At 42.2% G+C, this 22,231-nt stretch overlaps 1 protein-coding gene across 1 annotated transcript in view; it reads right to left on the reverse strand.

Moving 5' to 3' along the window:
* The window catches only part of NEK8 (NIMA related kinase 8), a 98,186-nt gene that overhangs the window by 49,381 nt on the left and 26,574 nt on the right, over positions 1-22,231 (reverse strand). The window contains exons 4-5 of the mRNA XM_077294343.1: positions 15,908-16,039; positions 1,917-2,122 (exon numbers count right to left, since the gene is read on the reverse strand). Coding sequence (XP_077150458.1) covers positions 1,917-2,122; positions 15,908-16,039 — 338 coding nt within the window. The remainder of the gene's footprint in view (positions 1-1,916; positions 2,123-15,907; positions 16,040-22,231) is intronic.

Raw genomic sequence — 22,231 nt, forward strand, 5'->3', positions numbered from 1 at the left:
ACATTAGAATCAATGGAATGAAACTGTATGGGAGAAGATACAGTTAAGATATAAAAAAAAACTTTTTCACAGTGAAGGGTGATCAATGTGTGGAACAGGCTGCCACGAGAGGTGATGAGTTCTCCTTCAAAGGAAGTCTTCAAACAAAGGCTGGGCAAACATCTGTCTGAGATGGTTTAGTGAATCCTGCATTGAGAAGGGGGTTGGACCAGATGACCCAGGAGGTCCCTTCGAACTAACTTTCTATGATTCTACGGCATGTTGGATAACATCATGTCCCCAACTTTGCTTCTATGCACAAAAACAGCCACTACCAGATGAACTTGGCATCGAATCACTCCCCTTTTCTTGGTGGAAATGGCAAAAAGCGATATAAAGTCCAGGTCATAAATAGATAAACGCATTGCAGAGAAAAAAAGCCCCACATATAAATACATGGTAAGAAAACCAATTTACAGTAGAATGCAGACAGGATACCGTATATGGTGGAGTAGGATGGTATATGGTGGAGGCAGCACAAGGACCACTAATAAGCTGTTGTCAGTGTGGTGCACTACACGTAACAGTGACTGATACCCTATACAAGCTTTATCTGTGTGCATATATAATGCTGAACATCCATCCTCACCCCCATGGATGACAGGAGTGAATGTTCATCAGTATTCTGTATCTGTGTGACTTATGTCTACATCTTGCGGTACACTGGTATTTTAACCATGCATTTGGTAAGGATAGAATTTTTCAGTTATTTGTTGTGGATTTGCTACTTTTTTCAGTGAATTATCTTAATTTTCAGAAGCAGTTCAGGCGCAACTTTCAACTTTATCTGTGTCCTCTGGAGATGGATGAAAGTGAATGCTGCGGCAGTGTTTGCATGCCACCGGCTTTGTTAGTAATTCCCATTACTTTAGGGAGCACTTTAAGGAGCAGCTGGCACAGTGTTGGCACTATTACTATAGGGAGCCCTCTGTGACAACAACTTAGCATAATACGGGTACTTCTGCTAGAAACATTTCTGAAGTAACACTATACGTTTGGCATGGGGTAAATATATAAATCACACCAATATGTTTGCACTAAGGAATATGGGGGCACAGTATTAGGATTACACGGAGATTCCAGCCCTTTTTTGGATACAAAAATGTGCAAAAACTTTATTATGAATTCAGATAAAACAGGACATTTATAGTACTAGAAAAAATATATTTGAGCTTTTACTACGCGTTTCGGACTATACAGACAGTAGTCCTAACTCATGGATGATTTAGTATTGGGGTTAACAGAAGGATGAATGTACAAGGACACCAGTTTGAGGAGTTTGTGTTAAAAAGTTGGGAGGATTTTGGAAAAAAATAAGAAACTTAAGATGTCAGGGCAACAAACTTTGCAGAGACAAATCGTGGCTGTAGAAAGAGACATGGTGGTCTGGGCCTAATGGAGAAGATAAAGAGAACAACTCTAATTACAGAAATCACTAACTGATTTGCTAAATGTAAATATTGTGTATTTAGCCTTAGTCTGATCAGTGATGTACTCGCCTGTATCTTCTGTACAAAGTCATATCCAAAGACATGAATGAGGCAGATTTATCAAAACTGTCTAAAAGAAAGTCTGTTTTGTTGCTTGAGGCAACCAATCACCTCACAGCTCTCATTTTACCAGACCTGATTAATAAATGAAAGCTGAGCTGTGATTGGTTACTATGGGCAAGAAAGACAGATGTTCTTTTAGACAGTTTTGATAAATGAGGCCTTCACAAGACCCGTCACCATTACTCCACATCATTCTGTGAGAATTCGGCACTTCCAATTTACAACAGTAGACGTACACCTCAATTTTAGCCTACAGAAATGTTTCTACACCTTAGCTGTAGTATTACAAGAAATGCCCATCCACTTGCAGTTTACGGTACTAACCTCATTTTGACGCTGCCAATGTCACTGTACAGGTTGAGAAGCGCGGGTATACAGATCCGGTGAGCCATGATCTCATTCAGCTGCGGTCGCTTGGAAGGGTCCAAGTTGAGCATGCTAAGTATGAGCTGTCGAAGTTCCGGACTATATCGGTCGGATATTGGGGCGAATGTCCCACTCATGATCTTCAGCACTAAAGCAGGTAAATTCTGTACAATGCATTAGAATATATATTAGGGAATATTTAGAAAAGAAAACAGCGGAGGTGAATCCAGAAACTAGTTCAGCCCCAATGCATCACATAGTTACTTAAAAGGGATTGTCCACAACTTTGATATGTCAATATCGAATTAGTGAGGATCCAACACCGGCACATTCCACCAATCAGCTCCTATTAAAAAAATAGGAACAGATCTTCAGGACACGGTAGCGGCCACTATAGAGTGTTGACAATCCTGTGGTGTCCACCTCTGTTCACACTTGGCATCAGGCTGTTTCTATTTGGTGGAGGTGACGGGTGTCGGATGCTCACCAATCTGATAACTTTTCTCATTTAGTGCAATCTTTATCTGACATTTCCATTACTTTGTAGTACATTGTGACATAACTAGTCACTAAATAGCCATCGGCAACATAATAGGTAAGTCAACGGTATAAAACGAAGCGAAGGATATCAATTATTATTCTTTCAGCTGCTTTGTAAGACTATTAGTGGCCTACACCACTATACCAGCTGTTTAGTAACAGGAGATAAATCCAAAGGGTAACACTGTGGATCACCATGCTGTAACAGAGATCCCCAATCATTACCATACAATTCCCATTTTACACAGTGTTTATGGAAATATGAAGAGATCCCAAGTAAAGATAAAAATTTACTTTTATTCAATAATGTATAAAACCAATTTAAAAGCAAAATTACTGTTAAAGGACACCAAACAAATGAATACACCAATAATGCACTAAAGTTAATAATACAAGGGATATTCTACATTAACAATCATAATGCAGACACAATAGTACTGCTATGCCTATATGATGCAATTTATGAGGCCCCACAGTTCTATGCTATAAATGCAATAATACAAAATACTATATGATCAACATATATGCTCCCTTATATATGTAAATGAAAAACTAGGACTGGACTTGTAATGGCAGGGATACCGCTAAATAAAATGCTTATCAAGGTCCACCAAAGTGACATTCAGCCATGTGAAGTAGATGATGTGATACAGTAAAGCGGTAGATATAATATCCTCATATCCAAGTGCAGGGCTAATACAGATTATATTATCATCGTTTCCCACAGCCAAACCGCCAATAGTCCCATCAATTCATTATAAATGTAAACATTACCTGTACCGGAGGTGCTCTGAGTTTGTTCGGAGTCCACTCACCCTGACGCACGTTTCGCCGCCAGCTTCTTCCGGGGGGTGTCAGGGTGAGAGGCAGCCGGATATTTATATAACGCGCTACCAATCAGCGCTTAGTAAGACAAACTTCTAACAGGACCACCTACCTACAATTTATAATACATTTGTCTTGCTAGGCAGAGGAGCATTTTTGTCCTATCATACAGCAATGATCAGGTGCCAATGCCAATTGGCATTTTAGCTGGTTACCAAAACATATTCAAGATACAGCTATATAATCAATATGGGTTTAACACGTAGACTTTCATTTTAAGGGTATGCTCACAGTAGCGTAGATTTTCTCATGTGAGAAAATTAGGCCAATTATGCTAATGACACTTGGCTCAAAACTCTATTAGAAATTGATCCGAGGGTCATCGGAGTGTGATCTGATCCTCTAGCATGAGAGAATCGCAGCACAGCTGTGGAGAAGAAGGAGAATGTAATTTCTCCATGGTCTCTGTGAGGGTACATCGGACTGCACTGGTATGACATTTGAGAGCAGTCCGATATTTCTTGTATGGGTGCGTGTGATCTGAATATCGGAGTCAATCACAGCATGCTGTGATTATTTTCTCTTGCCAAATAAGCATTAGAAAATAATCACAAATATGCACTGCCCCATAGAATAACATTGGGCCAAGTGGTATCTGATAAAACTTCGGATATCATTAGGCCACGTTATACGCCAGGGTGAGCATAGCCTTAATTTGAGGGTATTCACATCCTAGTTGGATTAAGGGTTTATGAATTACAGCTCTTTAATATGCAGCTGCCTCTTTTTAAAGGGATCAAAATAAAAGACGATTATCTCAAAACCTCTTTAATGGGATGCATGGGTTATTCCCTCATTAATACACCATTAATTAACTATGTAAAAGGTCTGGGGCCGATTCCAGGTATGGCATTTGCATTTGGAAGCTGTTGCTGTGAAACCTACAACCTGTGATCAAAGAAGCTCTAAATGGAAGAAAAACGGACCATCATTAGGCTGAAAAAAAAATAAGAAATCCATCAGAATGATAGCAGAAATGGAGTGGCTAAATCAACAGTTTGGTACATTCTGCAAAATAAAAAAAAAACGCACTGGTGAGTTTGGGAACTCAAAAAGGCCTGGACATCTACAAAGACAACAGTGGTGGATAATCACAGAATTCTTTCCATGGTGAAAAAAAACCCTTTCCTAACATCCACCAAAGTGAATAACACTCTACAGAAAATAGGTGTTTCAGTATCTAAGTCTATCATAAAGAGAAGACTTCATAAGAGCAAATACAGAGGGTTCACCACAAGGTGCACACCATTAATCAGCCTTAAAAATAGATTAGACTTTGCCAAAAAACATCTTCAAAATATCTAAAGAAGCCATCCCAGTTCCGGATAAGCATTCTTTGGATCGATGAAACTAAGAACAACCTGTACCAGAATGATGGGAAGAAGAAAGTATGGAGAAAGATTAGAATAGCTCATGATCTAAAGTGGCATTGGGTTACCAGTCTTTATTGATGATGTGACTGGAGGCAGAAGCAGACAGATGAATTCTGAAGTGTATGTTGATTGGATGGCGCTTCACAGTACAGATGGACAATGACCCAGAACATACTGTGAAAGCAACCCAGGAAGGTATCTGGAGATTAGGTAATAGAGACACTTCTCAACATTAAAATTGCAACACCAAGAAGGAAAAGTCATGACATCAATCCTGTGTTAATGATATGCAAAAGATGAAAAAAATGGAAGCAAAAATTTCTAAATATCTTGATTTATTCAGCATCGAGTATGAGTGACACATGTAGAAATACACGCACTACACACCTTGGCTGCTATCATTGAGGATATGAATGGTTGTCAGAGAAATGTTCTGCCATGGCGAAGGCACTTGGGCAGCAAATCATTAAGATCCGTTGCTGGCAGCTTTCTTTGCAATTGCTGAGCATTAACGTCCCAGATGTACATGATGTGAGACAAGTCTGGAGACATTACATCCATTGTAGGATGTTTAGGCTACGTAGGCTGTTCACAGTAGCACGAGCAACATGTGGACTGGCTTTGTCATGTGGAAAAACAATTCCTGGGACTCGTTGGAGAAATGGCCATATCACTAGCTCCTCAATTTATCCATTATGGATTGCAAGTGAAACTGAACGTCTCATAATTTAATCTAAGGTGTCAAAAAGGTCTACACAAACCATTAGTAGGCGCTTGAATGACACTGGGCTATGAACCAGAGTCCATCTAAAGGTACTCCTTTGATCTCACTCCATCGCTCTCAAAAACTATCATGGTACAAAGCAAGATGGCAATGGAGGTATCTCCTGCTTTTGAGGAAGTCATGCTTTTTTGATACAATGAGAACCAGAAACTGGTCTGGTGACCACATGGACAATGCCATGAAGAGGCCTAAACAAGAGAATGTTATATTTGTCTTACTCCCAGGATCATGGCATAAGATTGCAAAATGTGCAGTAGCCGGACCCTTTAGTCTTCATTCAACGTACACTAACAGCTCAGCAGTTCAGTGATTTGGTTTTTAATTCAGTAGTACGACCATTGCTCCAAAGTGTCCCAGTAGTCATAAGTAACGTCAGACCACATGTTGCTCGTGCCACTGAGCAGCCTATGTGGCCTAAATGTGTTCCCATGGCCTACAGAGTCCCCGGACTTGTCTCCCATTGAGAATATCTGGGAAATTATTGGTAAACAATTACAAAGGAAGGTGTCGGCAGTGGATATTGATGATTTGTGTGCCTAACTGCATTGAGCGTGGCAGAACATTCCTCAGACAATAGATAGTAAACTCATTGATAGCAGCCGAGGCTCGTGTGTGTATTTGAAAATTTTGTTTTCATTGTTTCATCATTTGCATATCATTAATATGTCTAGCTATTCTGAGATTTCCATAACTCAGTACTTTTCCTTCTTGGTGATGCAATTTCAATGTTGAGGAGTGTATATAGAGGAGACAGACTATGACCAGCTTCTATGTTAACAATAAGATTTTAAACTGAATTCTGTGGGTAAATGAACGCTAGTAAAGGAATTAGCACAGGGGAGAAGAGGAGGAGTAGTGAGGGGAGATGTGAATAGATCGGGCAGCAGCGTTAAAGACAGATTGGAGGGGTGCAAGAGCGTAAGATGGGTTGCCAACTAAGGGGGTTTTGCAGTAGTCAAAACATGAGATGAGGCCATGGGAACTGGGAGAAAGGCTGCAATTGGGAATTGTTTTTGAGTTAGAGGAGGCAAGGATTGGTAAAGGTTTTGACATCTGGTTTGAAAGACAAAGCAGAGTCAAAGGTTACATTCAGGCAGTGAACTTGTGAGTCAGGGAAAAGCATGATGTCATTTATTGTGATAGATGCATTAGGTAGAGGCATTGAGTAACATGCTGGAAAGAAAATTAATTTTGTATTGTCCACATTGAGCCTTAAGGTACCGTCACATTAAGCGACGCTGCAGCGATATAGACAACGATGCCGATCGCTGCAGCGTCGCTGTTTCGTTGTGTGGTCGCTGGAGAGCTGTCACACAGACGGCTCTCCAGCGACCAACAATGCCGAAGTCCCCGGGTAACCAGGGTAAACATCGGGTTACTAAGCGCAGGGCCGCGCTTAGTAACCCGATGTTTACCCTGGTTACCAGTGTAAATGTAAAAAAACCAAACACTACATACTTACATTCCGGTGTCTGTCGGGTCCACCGGCGTCCGCTTCCCTGCACTGTGTAAGCGCCGGCCCTAAAGCAGAGCGGTGACGTCACCACTGTGCTCTGCTTTACGGCCGGCCGGCGCTGACACAGTGCAGGGAAGCGGACGCCGGGGGACCCGACAGACACCGGAATGTAAGTATGTAGTGTTTTTTTTTTTTTACATTTACAATGGTAACCAGGGTAAATATCGGGTTACTAAGCGCGGCCCTGCGCTTAGTAACCCGATGTTTACCCTGGTTACCAGTGAAGACATCGCTGAATCCGCGTCACACACACCGATTCAGCGATGTCAGCGGGAGATCCAGCGACGAAATAAGGTGCTGGCCTTCTAGCTCCGACCAACGATGTCACAGCAGGATCCTGATCGCTGCTGCGTGTCAAACACAACGATATCGCTATCCAGGACGCTGCAACGTCACGGATCGCTATCGTTATCGTTGTTCAGTGTGAAGGTACCTTTAGAAAGCACAATGAGAAGAAAGCAGATGTGCAGTGAAGTAAATTTTGATGAATGACCTGACAATAATCCTACAAAATCCTTGACTTTGTGCAAGTGTGCCTAGAAGTCTTGATGCCGTTTTGAAGGGCAGTCACACTAAATAATGTTATTTAGATTGGTGTTTTGTTCATTCACTTTGCATGCTGTTCATTCATAAAAATAAACTATTAACACTTCTATTTTTGAAAGCGTTCTTACTTTGCAGTATTTTTTTCCATAACTACCCAAAAACTTCTCCACAGTACTGTATATATGTATATATAGATTCCCGGAACCACATGTCCACCTTAAACTCTCCTCTCATCTCTCATTAAACGCACCAACTACAATCCGACCGCCTTCATCCCCACTCTTTCAAAATTGTACTAGTCAAAATCACAATTGACCTGCTAACTGCCAAAGCTGCTAGACAATATTTATACAGTCATTACCAAAAGTGTTGGTACCCTTGAAATTATTCCAAAAAAGTATTTCTTCCATAAAATTATTACAATTTCTTATGTTTTATTATATACATATTTATTTCCTTTGTGTGCATTGGAACACAAAAAAACAGAGAAAAATGAAAATTGGACATAATTTCACACAAAACACCCAAAATGGGCCAGCCAAAATTGTTGGCACTGTCAACTTAATATTTGGTTGCCCACCGTTTGGAACAAATAACTGCAATCAATCGTTTGCAGCAACCGTCAACAAGCTTCTTACACCTCTCAACTGGAATTTTAGACCACTTTTCTTTTGCAAACTGCTCCCAGTTTCTCATATTTGAAGGTGCCTTCTCCCAACATCAATTTTAAGGTCTCTCCACAGGCATTCAATGGGATTTAGATTCAGACTCATTACTGGCCAATTCAGAACTCTCCAGGGCTTAGCATCCATCCATTTCTGGGTGCTCCTTGAAATATGTTTGGGGTCATTGTCCTGCTGGAAGACCCATGACCTAGGACGCAACCCAAGCTTTCTAACACTGGGCACTACACTGGGACTCAAAATCTTTTGACAATCTTAAGATTTCATGAAGCCTTGCACACAGTCAAGGCACCCAGTGCAAGAGGCAGAAAAGCAACTCCAAAACATCTTGGAACCTCCACCATATTTGACTGTAGTACTGGTTTTCGGTAAACAGTAAAATTATGTACTTTACCAAAAAGATCTACCTCGGTCTCACCTCTCACTCTTTCCTAGAAGGAGTTTGGCTTACTCACGTATATTTGGACATAAGAACTGTTTTTTTATTTGCAATGGCTCTTTATTTGTTGTATTTATACATTCATACTTTAGCACTCTGCACTTTTTTGACTATTATATTCATAGATAGGGATATCATGAACCAAACACTTTATGATCAATTACAAGGTCTATAGGATTTTCTACTTCATTAATTATTTTGTCTTGGTTTCTGGCTCATTCCTTATTATAAATTGACATCATAACATTTGCATTATATTCCTCCACCTTCAGTTAATTTACCTTGTCTGTATTGTCGTATGTGGTTTTAGTTAATGTGTGTTATCCACTTTACTTTTGGGAAAGATTATTTTAATATTTTATTACCTGTGCTCGATTGTAAGTCTTATTGTAGTACTTTCTCAAAGCTAGAAATCAATTGTTTAAAAAAGTTTGCCAGTCAGAAAATATATCCTGTATTGGCTACTTCTCGTCCTTATGACCCGATAGGCTGTAATAAAGTGTGCTGTGTTGCTGTGGGTCTTACTCAAATGGGGCCAAGCATCTAATCCACATTATATGGTTGACTAGTCCTAATGAAATTGCCGTTTGGCAGTATTTAGAATTATGAGCATGGCCACCTATAGAGTACAATGGCTGTCATAATAGAGAGAAGAAGGATGTCAAGTAGCAACCGCAGGTAAAGCTGAAGGGTAAAATTTGCTTGTAAGAATGGCTTAGGAAGACAACAAGGTGGACTTTGCTGATGGGCTCTTACGCATTCCTCCCACGAGCACACCTGAGTGGATTTGCCGGAGATCTCTAAAAAAGGGGTCAACAGCTGAATTTGAGTTAAAATAATAAATTGAGCTTTAAATATATATTTTATCACCTGCTCTTACAATGCTATTGCTCTGTCTGCCCTGCTAGTCCTTCAGTGATGCTGTCACATCTATCGTCCATGTCATCCTTGAAACCAATCACTCACCAAAGTGGTCAAGTTGGATGTGCAACACGTCGCGGTGATATTACTGATGCAGTAGTTAGCACGTGAATGATGGAAGTGAAGTCATTGATGTAAGAGAATTGAACAGGTACGTAATATTTTATTATTTTAAAATCTTGGAAATGTAGTGCAATCTATGGGCAGCAGGTTATGAAGCAGGAGGAGCTGGGCAGATTGATATATACCAGGGGTGGGCAATTCATTTTCCCAAGTGGCCACATGAGAGACCATGACTGTGATGGAGGCCGAACCAAAAGGCTGAAATTAATTCTGCTCAATATTAATATATTATTACTATGCCACATGGGTGTTTGTCTACATGAACAAGAAACCATCATACAAGCCTTGTAGAGGTTTTTGGTTTCAAGTCAGAAAGAAAAAACAAAAAAGATAGTGGTAAAAAGGTCACATAGACCTAGGCCAGGAATTGTGTTTCTAAATATTCCTAGTCGTTTCTTTCTCCATTTAATACTAAAGGGGATTAATAAAAACTTGTAGAAAAGTTTCCCCACTGCATCCAATGTGGCCTTTTTTTTTTTAATTCTCCAAAATCATAACAAAACGTGAGCCAGACTCCTGTAAATCGGCGGTACATTTAGTGTAACATTACAAAATGACGGTGCAAACCAAGCACAGCACCTTGTGTGATACATAGCTCTAGTAAAAATCATACACTTTGTATCCAAATATGTCGATGCATTTGCCAGAAATAATTTTTTCTTCAAAGATGCTAATGAGGTGCCTGTTGCACCCTTGGCGTAGCCGAGCAGTTCAGTGAACCGCCATTGTTAATTATTTTGCAGCTGTCGATGCCTCCTCTTCTTTGACCAAAAGGTATTGCTTTACAGAAGTCAGAAAAGGGTAGAGATTTTTACCTATGACTGAACTCCTAGGCCACACCCAAAATACACCCAGCCCCTCATTAGCATACTTGAATAAAAATAACAATTTCCTGCAAATGCAGCAAAGTATATGGAGACTAATGAAATTATTTAAATCTGAGCTTTGTACCTCACCTCACAAGGTGTTGGGCATGGTTTGAACATTTCGTGCTGACAGACTGCCTTAAAAGAGGATGTCCACTACTCTGACAACCCCTTCCAAATTCCTTTGTTCTCCCCCCCCCCAGTAAAATAATAACACCTCTGGTGCCGGCGCTGTTCCAATGGTGTCGGCACTGGCTTCCCTGGGGCTTGGGTGACATTATGTCACACAATCCCTGCAGACAATCAGCGCAGCGCTGGCTTCCCTCTGGTCTCTCCTACAAACATAATTCTTGCTCTTAGGGCTCATACCCATTTGCGAGAAATACAGATGAGTGCAATCCGATAAAAAAAATCGTATTGCACTCTGACCAATGTTATTTTATGGGCTACATCTCATCTGCGATTTTTTTCCCAGCCAAAATCGAACTGAGCAAAAAAAATTGCAGCATGCTGCGAATCTCGGATGAGACTCGCCAACGCAAGTCAATGGGTGTGAGATGAAAAAAAAAAAAGAAAAAAAAAATAATTATATACATATATATATACACTCACCGGCCACTTTATTAGGTACACCATGCTAGTAACGGGTTGGACCCCCTTTTGCCTTCAGAACTGCCTCAATTCTTCGTGGCATAGATTCAACAAGGTGCTGGAAGCATTCCTCAGAGATTTTGGTCCATATTGACATGATGGCATCACACAGTTGCCGCAGATTTGTCGGCTGCACATCCCAAAGATGCTCCATACAAGGCAGGATGGATCCATGCTTTCATGTTGTTTACGCCAAATTCTGACCCTACCATCCGAATGTCGCAGCAGAAATCGAGACTCATCAGACCAAGCAACGTTTTTCCAATCTTCTACTGTCCAATTTCGATGAGCTTGTACAAATTGTAGCCTCAGTTTCCTGTTCTTAGCTGAAAGGAGTGGTACCCGGTGTGGTCTTCTGCTGCTGTAGCCCATCTGCCTCAAAGTTCGACGCACTGTGCGTTCAGAGATGCTCTTAGGCCTACCTTGGTTGTAACGGGTGGCGATTTGAGTCACTGTTGCCTTTCTATCAGCTCGAACCAGTCTGCCCATTCTCCTCTGACCTCTGGCATCAACAAGGCATTTCCGCCCACAGAACTGCCGCTCACTGGATTTTTTTTCTTTTTCGGACCATTCTCTGTAAACCCTAGAGATGGTTGTGCGTGAAAATCCCAGTAGATCAGCAGTTTCTGAAATACTCAGACCAGCCCTTCTGGCACCAACAACCATGCCACGTTCAAAGGCACTCAAATCACCTTTCTTCCCCATACTGATGCTCGGTTTGAACTGCAGGAGATTGTCTTGACCATGTCTACATGCCTAAATGCACTGAGTTGCCGCCATGTGATTGGCTGATTAGAAATTAAGTGTTAACAAGAAGTTGGACAGGTGTACCTAATAAAGTGGCCAGTGAGTGTGTGTGTATATATATATATATTCTATGTTCATATATCTATTCCATTCTAACCTGTTACTCTATGATTACTGTACGTGGCAGATCATTTGCCGGCTTTTAATCTATCTATATATATATATATGTGTGTGTTTTGAAGAATATTTTGTTTTAAAAAGGTGTGTAAATGACAGAGAACTGCTGTATGTAAAAGCTCATGTTAAAGTCGCATTGCACACGGATTGCATACGCTTGTCATACGGATGTTGCGCTTAAAAATCGCATGACACTCACATGCCACTCGTTGTTTTTTTCGGTCCTGATATTTTTTTCTCGCATATGGGTATGAGACCTTACTCTGGATGTCTTGACTTGTCTGAAGGAGGGGAGAATGAAGCGGTCACTTATTGGCCACAGGGATCATATAATGTCAGGAGAGCCAGCGCCACCACCACTGGAGCAGGCCCAGAACCTGAGGTGAGTATAGGTGTCATTATTTTGCTGGGGGAAACAAAGGAATTCAGAAGGGGTTGTCAGAGTAGTGGAAAACCCTAACACCCTAATAATACTTATCGTATATTAGAAGTTAAGTCTTTTTTCAGACATTATTATACTGGCATTTTCAGTAGTTAGTTTAGGTTCACACTGGTGTTTGCTGTTTGGAGTCCATTTTTCAAAAAAATGCAACCAGACAAACCTCGATGACTTTTATTGGGCCCATTTGGTTTTTGTTTGATGTCCATCATTTTCACAGGACTTGTGTCTGAGCTTCCTAACAGGAGTGTGAATAGGAAAATATAGACCCAACCTTAAAGAGATTTCCAAGTATAAAAAGTAATAGCATATCCCAAGGGAATGCCATAATCTACTGATTGGAGGGGTGTGACCAGAAAGACCCAACCTATTCCTAGAAAGATTGGGGCTAATGTGGCATTTTATTTTCACACTGGTGGTCCAATGAACTACATTACAGTCTGAAGATAGGACACAACTATAAGATCGGTGGGCACCCTCGCTGACCCGATGATTAAGATGCTCTCTGTTTATGATGTGCATTCTCCCCTCCTTTGAGTAGAGGCTGAATGAGAACACAATGGCACCTTGAAACCTCACCACCACACTAATCCCATCCCTAACCCATCTCTTCAACCTATCACTAACTTCTGGTACCTTCCCCTCTGCTTTCAAACATGTCACATTCACACCTATCCTCAAAAAGCCATCCCTTGACCCAAGCGCTGTGTCCAGCTTTCACCCCATATCTTTGCTCCCATTTGCTTCCAAATTCCTTGAGCAGCACGTCCATACTGAACTTTCCTCTCACTTTGCATCTAACTCTCTCTTCGACAACCTAGTCTGGTTTCCATCCCCACCATTCCACTGAGACTGCCCTGACCAAAATTACTAACGACCTACTTACAGCCAAAGCTAACAGACAATTCTCTATACTCCTCCTTCTAGACCTGTCCTCTGCCTTCGACACAGTTGACTACTGCCTCCTACTACAGATCCTCTCTTCCTTTGGTTTCAAAGACCTTGCCCTATCTTGGATCTCCTCATACCTTACCAACCGCACATTTAGCGTCTCTTACTCCCATACTACCTCTTCATCTCGCCCCCTCTCTGTTGGTGTCCCTCAAGGCTCTGTCCTAGGACCCTTAGGCTATGTGCACACGTAGCAGATTTTTCGCGGTTTTTCGCTATAAAAACGCTATAAAACCGCGAAAAAAACCGCTAACATTAAGCATCCTATTTAATATAATGCAATCCACATTTTTTTGTGCACATGCTGCGTTGTTTTCCTGAGCGGGATCGCATTCCAGAAAAAAACGCAGCATGTTCATTAAATTTGCGGAATCGCGGGGATTCCGCACACCTAGGAATGCACTGATCTGCTTACTTCCCGCATGGGGCTATGCCCACCATGCGGGAAGTAAGCAGATCATGTGCGGTTGGTACCCAGGGTGGAGGAGAGGAGACTCTCCTCCACGGACTGGGCACCATATAATTGTTAAAAAAAAAAAGAATTAAAATAAAAAATAGTGATATACTCACCTTCTGATGGCCCCAGAGTCTTCCCGCCTCTCAGCGGTGCACGCGGCAGCTTCCGTTCCCATGGATGCTTTGTGTGAAGGACCTGCGATGACGTCACGGTCACGATGACGTCGCGGTCACGTGACCGCGATGATGTCGCGGTCACGTGACCGTGACGTCATCGCAGGTCCTGCACACAAAGCATCTATAGGAACGGAAGCCGCTGAGGAGATCGGCTGCCTTCGGAGGGTGAGAACAACTCTTTTTTTTATTATTATTATTTTTAACATTATATCTTTTACTATTGATGCGATATACCCGCGGCAGGAGTTGCAGAATTGCCGCGAAAATTTCCGTGGCAATTCTGCGACGTGTGCACTTAGCCTTACTCTACTCAATCTATACACTCGGCCTGGGACAACTCATAAGGTCCTATGGCTTCCAGTACCATCTATATGCCGATGACACTCAGATCTACCTCTCTGGCCCAGATGTCACCTCTCTGCTCTCCAGAATCCCAGAGTGTCTATCAGCCATATCCTCCCCTCTCGCTTCTTTAAACTCAATGTGGACAAGTCTGAACTAATTATCTTTCCTCCATCTCACATATCTTCCCTACCTGATCTATCTATCAAAATAAATGAAATCACACTTTCCCCTGTCTCCAAAATCCGCTGCCTTGGAGTAACCGTTGACTCTGCCCTGTCCTTTAAACCGCGCACATCCAAGCTCTCGCCACCTCCTGTCGCCTCCAGCTCAAAAATATTTCCAGAATCCATCCTTTCCTCAACCCTCACTCTACCAAAATGCTTGTGTATACCCTAATCATCTCCCAGCTCGAATGCTGCAACATCCTCCTCTGTGACCTACCTTCAAACACTCTCGAACCCCTCCAGTCCGTCCTGAACTCTGCTGCCCGACTAATTAATCTCTCTCCTCGCTACACTCCTGCTTCCCCTCTTTGCAAATCCCTTCACTGGCTCCCAATTTACCAGTGTATCCAGTTTAAACTACTAACACTGACCTACAAAGTCATCCATAACATTTCTCCTCCTTATATTTCCAAACTAATCTCTCAATATCTTCCCTCACGTAATCTCCGATCCTCCCAAGACCTCCTTCTCTACTCCACGCTTATTCGCTCCTCACCCAATCGCCTCCAAGACTTCTCCCGAATATCCCCCATCCTCTGGAATAATGTGCCCCAACACGTCCAGTTATCCACCACATTTGGATCCTTCAAAAGAAACCTGAAAACCCACCTCTTCAAGAAAGCTTACAACCTGTAATGACCACACGGCCACCTCAACACCATCAGAGCTACTGCAACCCCCGACCTACTGTCTCCTTCCCCATAATTCTGTAGAATGTAAGCCCGCAAGGGCAGGGTCCTCTTCTCTCTGTACCAGTCTGTCATTATTAGTTTGTTTACTGTAAGTGATATCTGTATTTTGATGTAACCCCTTCTCATGTACAGCACCATGGAATTAATGGTGCTATATAAATAAATAATAAAATAATAATAGCTGATCGTCGGGAGTGTCAAGAGGTGAACTCCACAAATCTAAAATTAATGGTCCCAGATAAATCCTTAGATCTCTTAATCTTATTCTGGAGAATATCCATACTGAGATCTACCTAGCTAAAGTTATAAGCACTTGCTTAAATAGTCATTTACTAATAAAATGGTTACTTACTGAAGCTGTAATCTGGATCTAAAGATTTGAGGGATAAATTCAAGGGTTAAGATAATTCTTACCGCTTCTTCAAATGCCCTCTTAAGGCTGGCAAGTTCATACAGGACACAGCCAAGAGCCCAAATGTCACTTTTCTGGTTATAGGGTTTTCCCTCACACAGTTCTGGGGAGATGTAACAGGGGGTTCCCACAACCTGGGAAATACAAAAGAGAAAAAGGATTAGCTCTCTGTACAAATAGCAGGTAGACATGGATCCTCGCCATGACCACAGGACACGAATCAATGGATCCTATGTGTAGTCTTCAATAATAGATGGTTACATAACTGCAGTACAGAATTTTATTGCTATCCGAAATAAAGTAATTACAGAGGTGGAAAAGTAATAAGGACTGACTAGGACCAGATTGTGAACAGGCACAATTACGCTGGGTTCACATGTGTGACGTTCAAGGTCTAGGTGCGGACTGCCATGTCCTGACAAGCTGAATGTCACCTGATCAGAACTCATCAGCCTCGTATAAGCCTATGAGGATTCTGAGTTTGGGTCAAGAGATCAGCGACAGTCCGAACATTGCGACCCGTTCTTGGACCATGAAAGTTGGATATGTCTGGTCTTTTGCTGAGGATGAGGGTATTAAGACTTTTTGTAGTAGGATTTTTCTATTTTAAAGGGATTTTCCAACTACGCAAATAAAATCATCTCTGAAATCCACACTTTTGAGAAGTGTTTTTCTTATCCAGACCTGTCAACTTTTTGATTAATTTCTATCTGTACACTTTCCAAACTTTCAGTTGATATGTACAATGACCAGAATCCTTTTCAGCATCTTTTCAGAGGGTTGCCCAGTTTCAAGAAACTTTTGGCCATATTCCAAGTTACTTGGTAAAAAAAACAAACTAAACTTTATTTACCCTCTCACGGTCCAGCGCTGTGTTTCCACCTCTGATCTAGTCTCTGTTGTTCGACTGCAGCCTAAAAGTCAATAATGACCCTTAAAATATCCATGCATATTTAAATTCCAAGAAGAGAACTTAAAAGGGTATCCCCATCTCCAAGATCCTATCCCAATAAGTAGTGGGTGTAATATTAATAATAATAATTTTTTCAGATATCTCCAATTAGAAATGTAGTATAGTTTTTCTGATTCGCTTTGTCGCTTTCCCCCTGCAGTGCATTGCAGTACCTTAGGTATCCATGGTTACGACCACTGATACAGTGACAGTTAGCTAGTGGTCGTAACCATGGATAACTAAGGTCCTGCAATGCCTGAACATGAGGAAAGAGACCTAGAGAATCAGAAAAACTATGCTACATTTCTAATTGGAGGAATTTGCTAATATTATTATTACCCAAATCAGTTCAATATTAGCCAAATCAGTTCACCTGCTTTACACTGATGAGGGGCAAACACCTGAAACATACATGTCTGCAAATGGAGTTGTTGGTTTGGCTTCTTATCCTAAGTCATGTGACAAGGCTCTTGAAAGGTCAATATTGACTTTTAGGATTCCGACTTTCAATAAGTGGCAGACTTTTCCTCTATGAAGAGGCTATTTACTTATCTAGCTGTATCTGAAACTGCAAATTCAGCTTCAACTGTGAAACAAGCTAAAACTACAACCTAAAGGTCATTACGGCGGCACGAGACATCTGAATGTGTATTTATCAGTGGGAAATAGTGGCAGCCTCTGGAAGTGTCCTGACGTGAGGAGCAAAGTACAACAAGCTCGACTGAAACTGAGTACTGGGCAGAAAAACATCCAGACTTGCTCTTAACACTCTAGGTCCTTTTACAGAGGCTTATAATATAATATATACAACATAATTAGAATGGGCACAGCAGGAGTTTCTAAGAACGCTTGCTCCTGATTACTTTGCAGGGGTGAACAGAGAAACGTAATGCCTGCAGAAGAGAAAAGCCAGTGTATCTTTTTATATTCCTGGAACAATTTGTTTTACATTTTTTATATTCAAGCGAGATTAATGGTGCTATATAAGATCAGAATAAATATGGGGCACATTACATTTTGGTAATCTATAAAAAGTACTTTTTTTCACCAGTGATACACCAAAGCCAAAAAGTCTTGAAAACACCGAATTAAGCTGTAGTCAATGACCCCTGCTGTATTATTGTGGTGGTGGGTTCTAGATACAATTCTACGTGTCTGATTCAGCACCCGTACATGGATCCCTGCGTCTCGGCTGACTGCAATGTTGCACATCCAGATACAGATTTTCTTGCCGGGTGTTAGGAGATATAGTCACAACACTTACATGTCACCGTGTTTACCTCTAGAATGAAATAATAATGACCTTCTCAGTTTGCATATGACAGTTATACATCCCAGCAGTATTAGGTTTCTTCAGCATTGGGTGAAACCATGAGAAATTTGAGGAATGGACATGTAAGAATTGTACAGAGAAATCACACTGAAAATATGTGGCATGCTAAAAAATAACAAGCTTAAAAGGTATAAGAGGCAACTGATGTGAAAGGGGAGGTGCAGCTCAGGTTACCGGTGAAGGAGAGTATCCGTATACAGGAGACAGCACATACGGCCAGTACGTCAGTCACGGTATAATCGGAGCTGAGCCGGGAAACCTATTCACCGCCACTGCCAACAGGACAAACCACACGGACTGCTCTACACAAGATCCTCTACATCTTACAAATTGTGTGCCCAATCCTCTATAGAACTGCAGACCCCAAGACACAGCTCTGATACCAAAGTCGCCTGGCAGTTACTTATAATAGTCACGGGACCAGATTCATCAATTTTGCGATTTTCGGCTTTTGGGGGGTGGAGATGGGGGCTGGTTTCACCTTCCTGTTGATTGTATTGAAATTGGCTGCATTTGTTACAACAAAAATGTTACCACTGATAAAATGTGCCAGATTCATCAGATTCATTAAAGGGAATCTGTCAGCAGGATTTCACCTCCCAAACTATTTTTGTGTGTATGTAGCTTTATCAAATCCAGCAATACCTGTAACTGGCCAGTACTTCCTACAATACAGAGAAATCAGTGTTTGAATTGATATGCAAATGGCTGTGGTAGCTCTGAAGCCTCTGTCACTCCAGCTCTATTCCCCACCTCCTCCTGCTTGCCTCTGAGCCTCTGTGCTGTGTGATGGCAGGCAAAGGAGCTGTCAGTCAAGCAGGAGGAGGCAGCACTAGGCATGGAATAGAGCTGGAGTGACAGAGGTTTCAGATCTACCATAGCCCTTTAGATTAATTTACATATCAATTCAAACGCTGATTTATCAGTAGAAGAGGGAAGAGCTGGCCATGTACAGATATTGCTGAACTCGTCTTTGAAAGAGTTACATGCACATATAAATAGTCTGATAGGTGAAATCCTCCCTTTTAAATGGCATGTACCTCTTAAGGAATTTGATGATTCTCACAAAACGCTAATCTTAATAAATTGGGGCTATGCTGTCAACTGTTGCAACCAGCGCTTTTCTTCCTGTCAAATTTGTCAGAATTTGCAACAGCGTTTCAAATGCAAATGTGACCATATGGATGTTTACAGAAATGTAAATTATTAAAACAATTATAAAAGAGTTAAGACAATGAAAATAACTGCAGGAAATATTCCAAAATAAGGAAGCAATCCTGTCTCACTGTATAAATCCTATGTCCCGTCTGGACCAATGCTCCGGGAGTCTCTTCCAGTCCTTGATTATTTTCCTGCAATGATTTGCTATTGTGGATGTGATCACTGCTGCCAATTACAGACCTTATCGGTGATACAATCATGCACGGCCAGTGATTAGTTACAATGGTCACATGGATGTACTGGATGTAATTTCTACAGGAAATTTTTTAAAAAAAAGTAGGCTGGCAGAATATCAGCACTTCAGTGCAAACTACAAGATTTGGGATATTTTAAAATAGTTACAAAAATACAAAAAAAATCTTTAAAAATATGTTTATAGGGAACCTGTCAGCACAAAAAGAGGGATTTTTGTGTACTCACCGTAAAATCCTTTTCTCCGAGCCAATCATTGGGGGACACAGACCGTGGGTGTTATGCTGCTTGCCACTAGGAGGACACTAAGTGATACAAAGAAAGTTAGCTCCTCCCCTGCAGTATACACCCTCCTGCTGGCCCTCAGCTAACCAGTTCGGTGCAGAAAGCAGTAGGAGATCAGTAACAACATATTAGCTTACAGCATGTCATATTATATATGAGAGTATAGCATATCGGATTATAAAAACAAGCATAAGCCAATACCAGGGTGGGAGCTGTGTCCCCCAATGATTGGCTCGGAGAAAAGGATTTTACGGTGAGTACACAAAAATCCCTCTCTTTCTCCTTCGCCTCATTGGGGGACACAGCCCGTGGGACGTACCAAAGCAGTCCCTGGGTGGGGACAACGTCAGATCAGGCCCTGTGCAACTGCTACTTAAAAGTGCGCCACCGCGGCCTGCAGAGTCCGCCTGCCCAGAGTCACATCTGTGGAAGTCTGGGAATTATAATGCTTCAAGAATGCATGCGGACTGGACGAATCCGCAAGCTTGCAGGCGTGTCTTGTCGACGCCTGGTGCCTAGAACCCACGATAGACAGGGGGATAGGCTGTCATCTAACACGGAAGGACTTCTGAATGGTGAAAGGAATACACCAGGTTAAATGGCCGATGAAGACGGCCAAACCCTTCCTGTAAACGTCAGGAAGCCTTCCTCTTGCCGTTAGGAAACCCAAGATACAGTGTCCAACCTTCGGAAGGACGCCGTCCTCAAGACGTACCTACTCAGAGCACTCGCTTCGTCCGGAATATGGGGAACTCATTCCATTTTGTGGACTGGTGCCAAAAGAGATGAGGGAAGAACTATGCCCTCATGACAGTAGTAATACAATACCACCTTGGTAACTAGGGACGGGGAAGGCCTGAGGACAACCTTGCCTTGAAGGAAATAAGGGAAAAAAGTCTGAAAAGACCCATTAGCACCGAAGACTCGTCAGGATGAGGATATCGCCGAGAAAAAAAGGGGGCGACCTTCCCTAATAGAATAGGGAAGAACTACATGTGAAAACATCCTGCGAGGTGGTCCCTACTTGCAGTTTTGTTGCAGAAAGACAGAAAGCTACCAGCTCCGCAAGCGAACTGACGTGGTCAGTGCGGATTTCCGAGGATCACTGGGGCCCTTTCTGCTTCTGAAAAGCTTTTGGAAGTGGAAACTGGTACCACGGAATAACCAGAGCATGCAGTGCGATGGCTCTTGGATCTCGAGGCCAAACAACGAACTCGAGTACACAGGCGATCAGTCAGGACGCCATCCGAACTACAACTGTAGAGCTCCAGTGAAGGCAGGTCTGATGGAAGACTTCCGGGTGAAGTTCCCACTCACTTGAGGTGAAACCCTGACGGCTAAATATGTTCGCAGCCCAGAGTTCTACTCCTGGGATATGTACTGCCAAGATCACCGAGTGATAGATCTCGGCCCATGTGAGGTACCTTGGCCATGGTGCTTGAACGTGGGTACTCGCTAGATGATTGACGTATGACACAGCCGTGGCGTTGTCCAATTGAATTCGGATGGGTTGACCCGCCATAAGGTAGTGGACCTACTATAGGACTACCTTTCAGATCTCCAGAGCAACGATCGGGAGGACTGGCATTGGAAGTTACTAGTAACCATGGAAACGGGAGAAAAGCCCTGGATGAAGAAGGAGCTCGGAGACTATCGTCTGAAAGGCTGCTTGACTTGCTGAAAACTAACGGAGCGAAGGAAACTGCTTCCATTATCGTCTCCATTTTGATTTGTTTTTTTTTTGTTTTTTTAAGAACCCTCCCAGCAAATCGAAAGAAATGAGGGGATGAGTGAGCAAGAGCGCGAGCGCCTGTTGAAAAACCATGACCTTGTCTGGAGGGAGATTTACCACCTTTCTGGAAGAGTACCGGATCATCCTCCAAAAAGGATATCTGCTGGGCTGGAAATGAGAAGTTGTCTAAGTCTAGCCACCAGCCCAGGTGAGAGGGTATCGCAAGTGATATAGACGACTTAGCGTAGTCCTGCAAGGGCGGGTAAACAGTCGGCCAAACAGGGCAGGACGGCCACGCCTCTAGGTGCAAGATGACAGCCGCCATGACCCTTGCGAACACTCTGGGTGCGGTAGCAAGGCCGAAGGACAAGGTCGTGAGTTAAATGCTGTTCACGAATGGAAAAGCAAAGAAATTTTTGAAGAGGATAGGCATCCCGAATGTCGATGGGTGCCAGAAACTGAACCTTTTTCTGTTGAAGTAATGGCTGAGCGGAGGAACTCCATTCGAAGAAGAAGAACCTTGTGAAAAAATTGTTAGAAGTTTGAGGTCCGGGATCGGTCCTACTTCTCGGTCCCCTTTTAGGAACCAAGATCCCTTAGATCTAGACTGT

This window comes from Ranitomeya variabilis, chromosome 3 (genome assembly GCF_051348905.1).
Source record: "Ranitomeya variabilis isolate aRanVar5 chromosome 3, aRanVar5.hap1, whole genome shotgun sequence".
Taxonomy (NCBI): Eukaryota; Metazoa; Chordata; class Amphibia; order Anura; family Dendrobatidae; genus Ranitomeya; species Ranitomeya variabilis.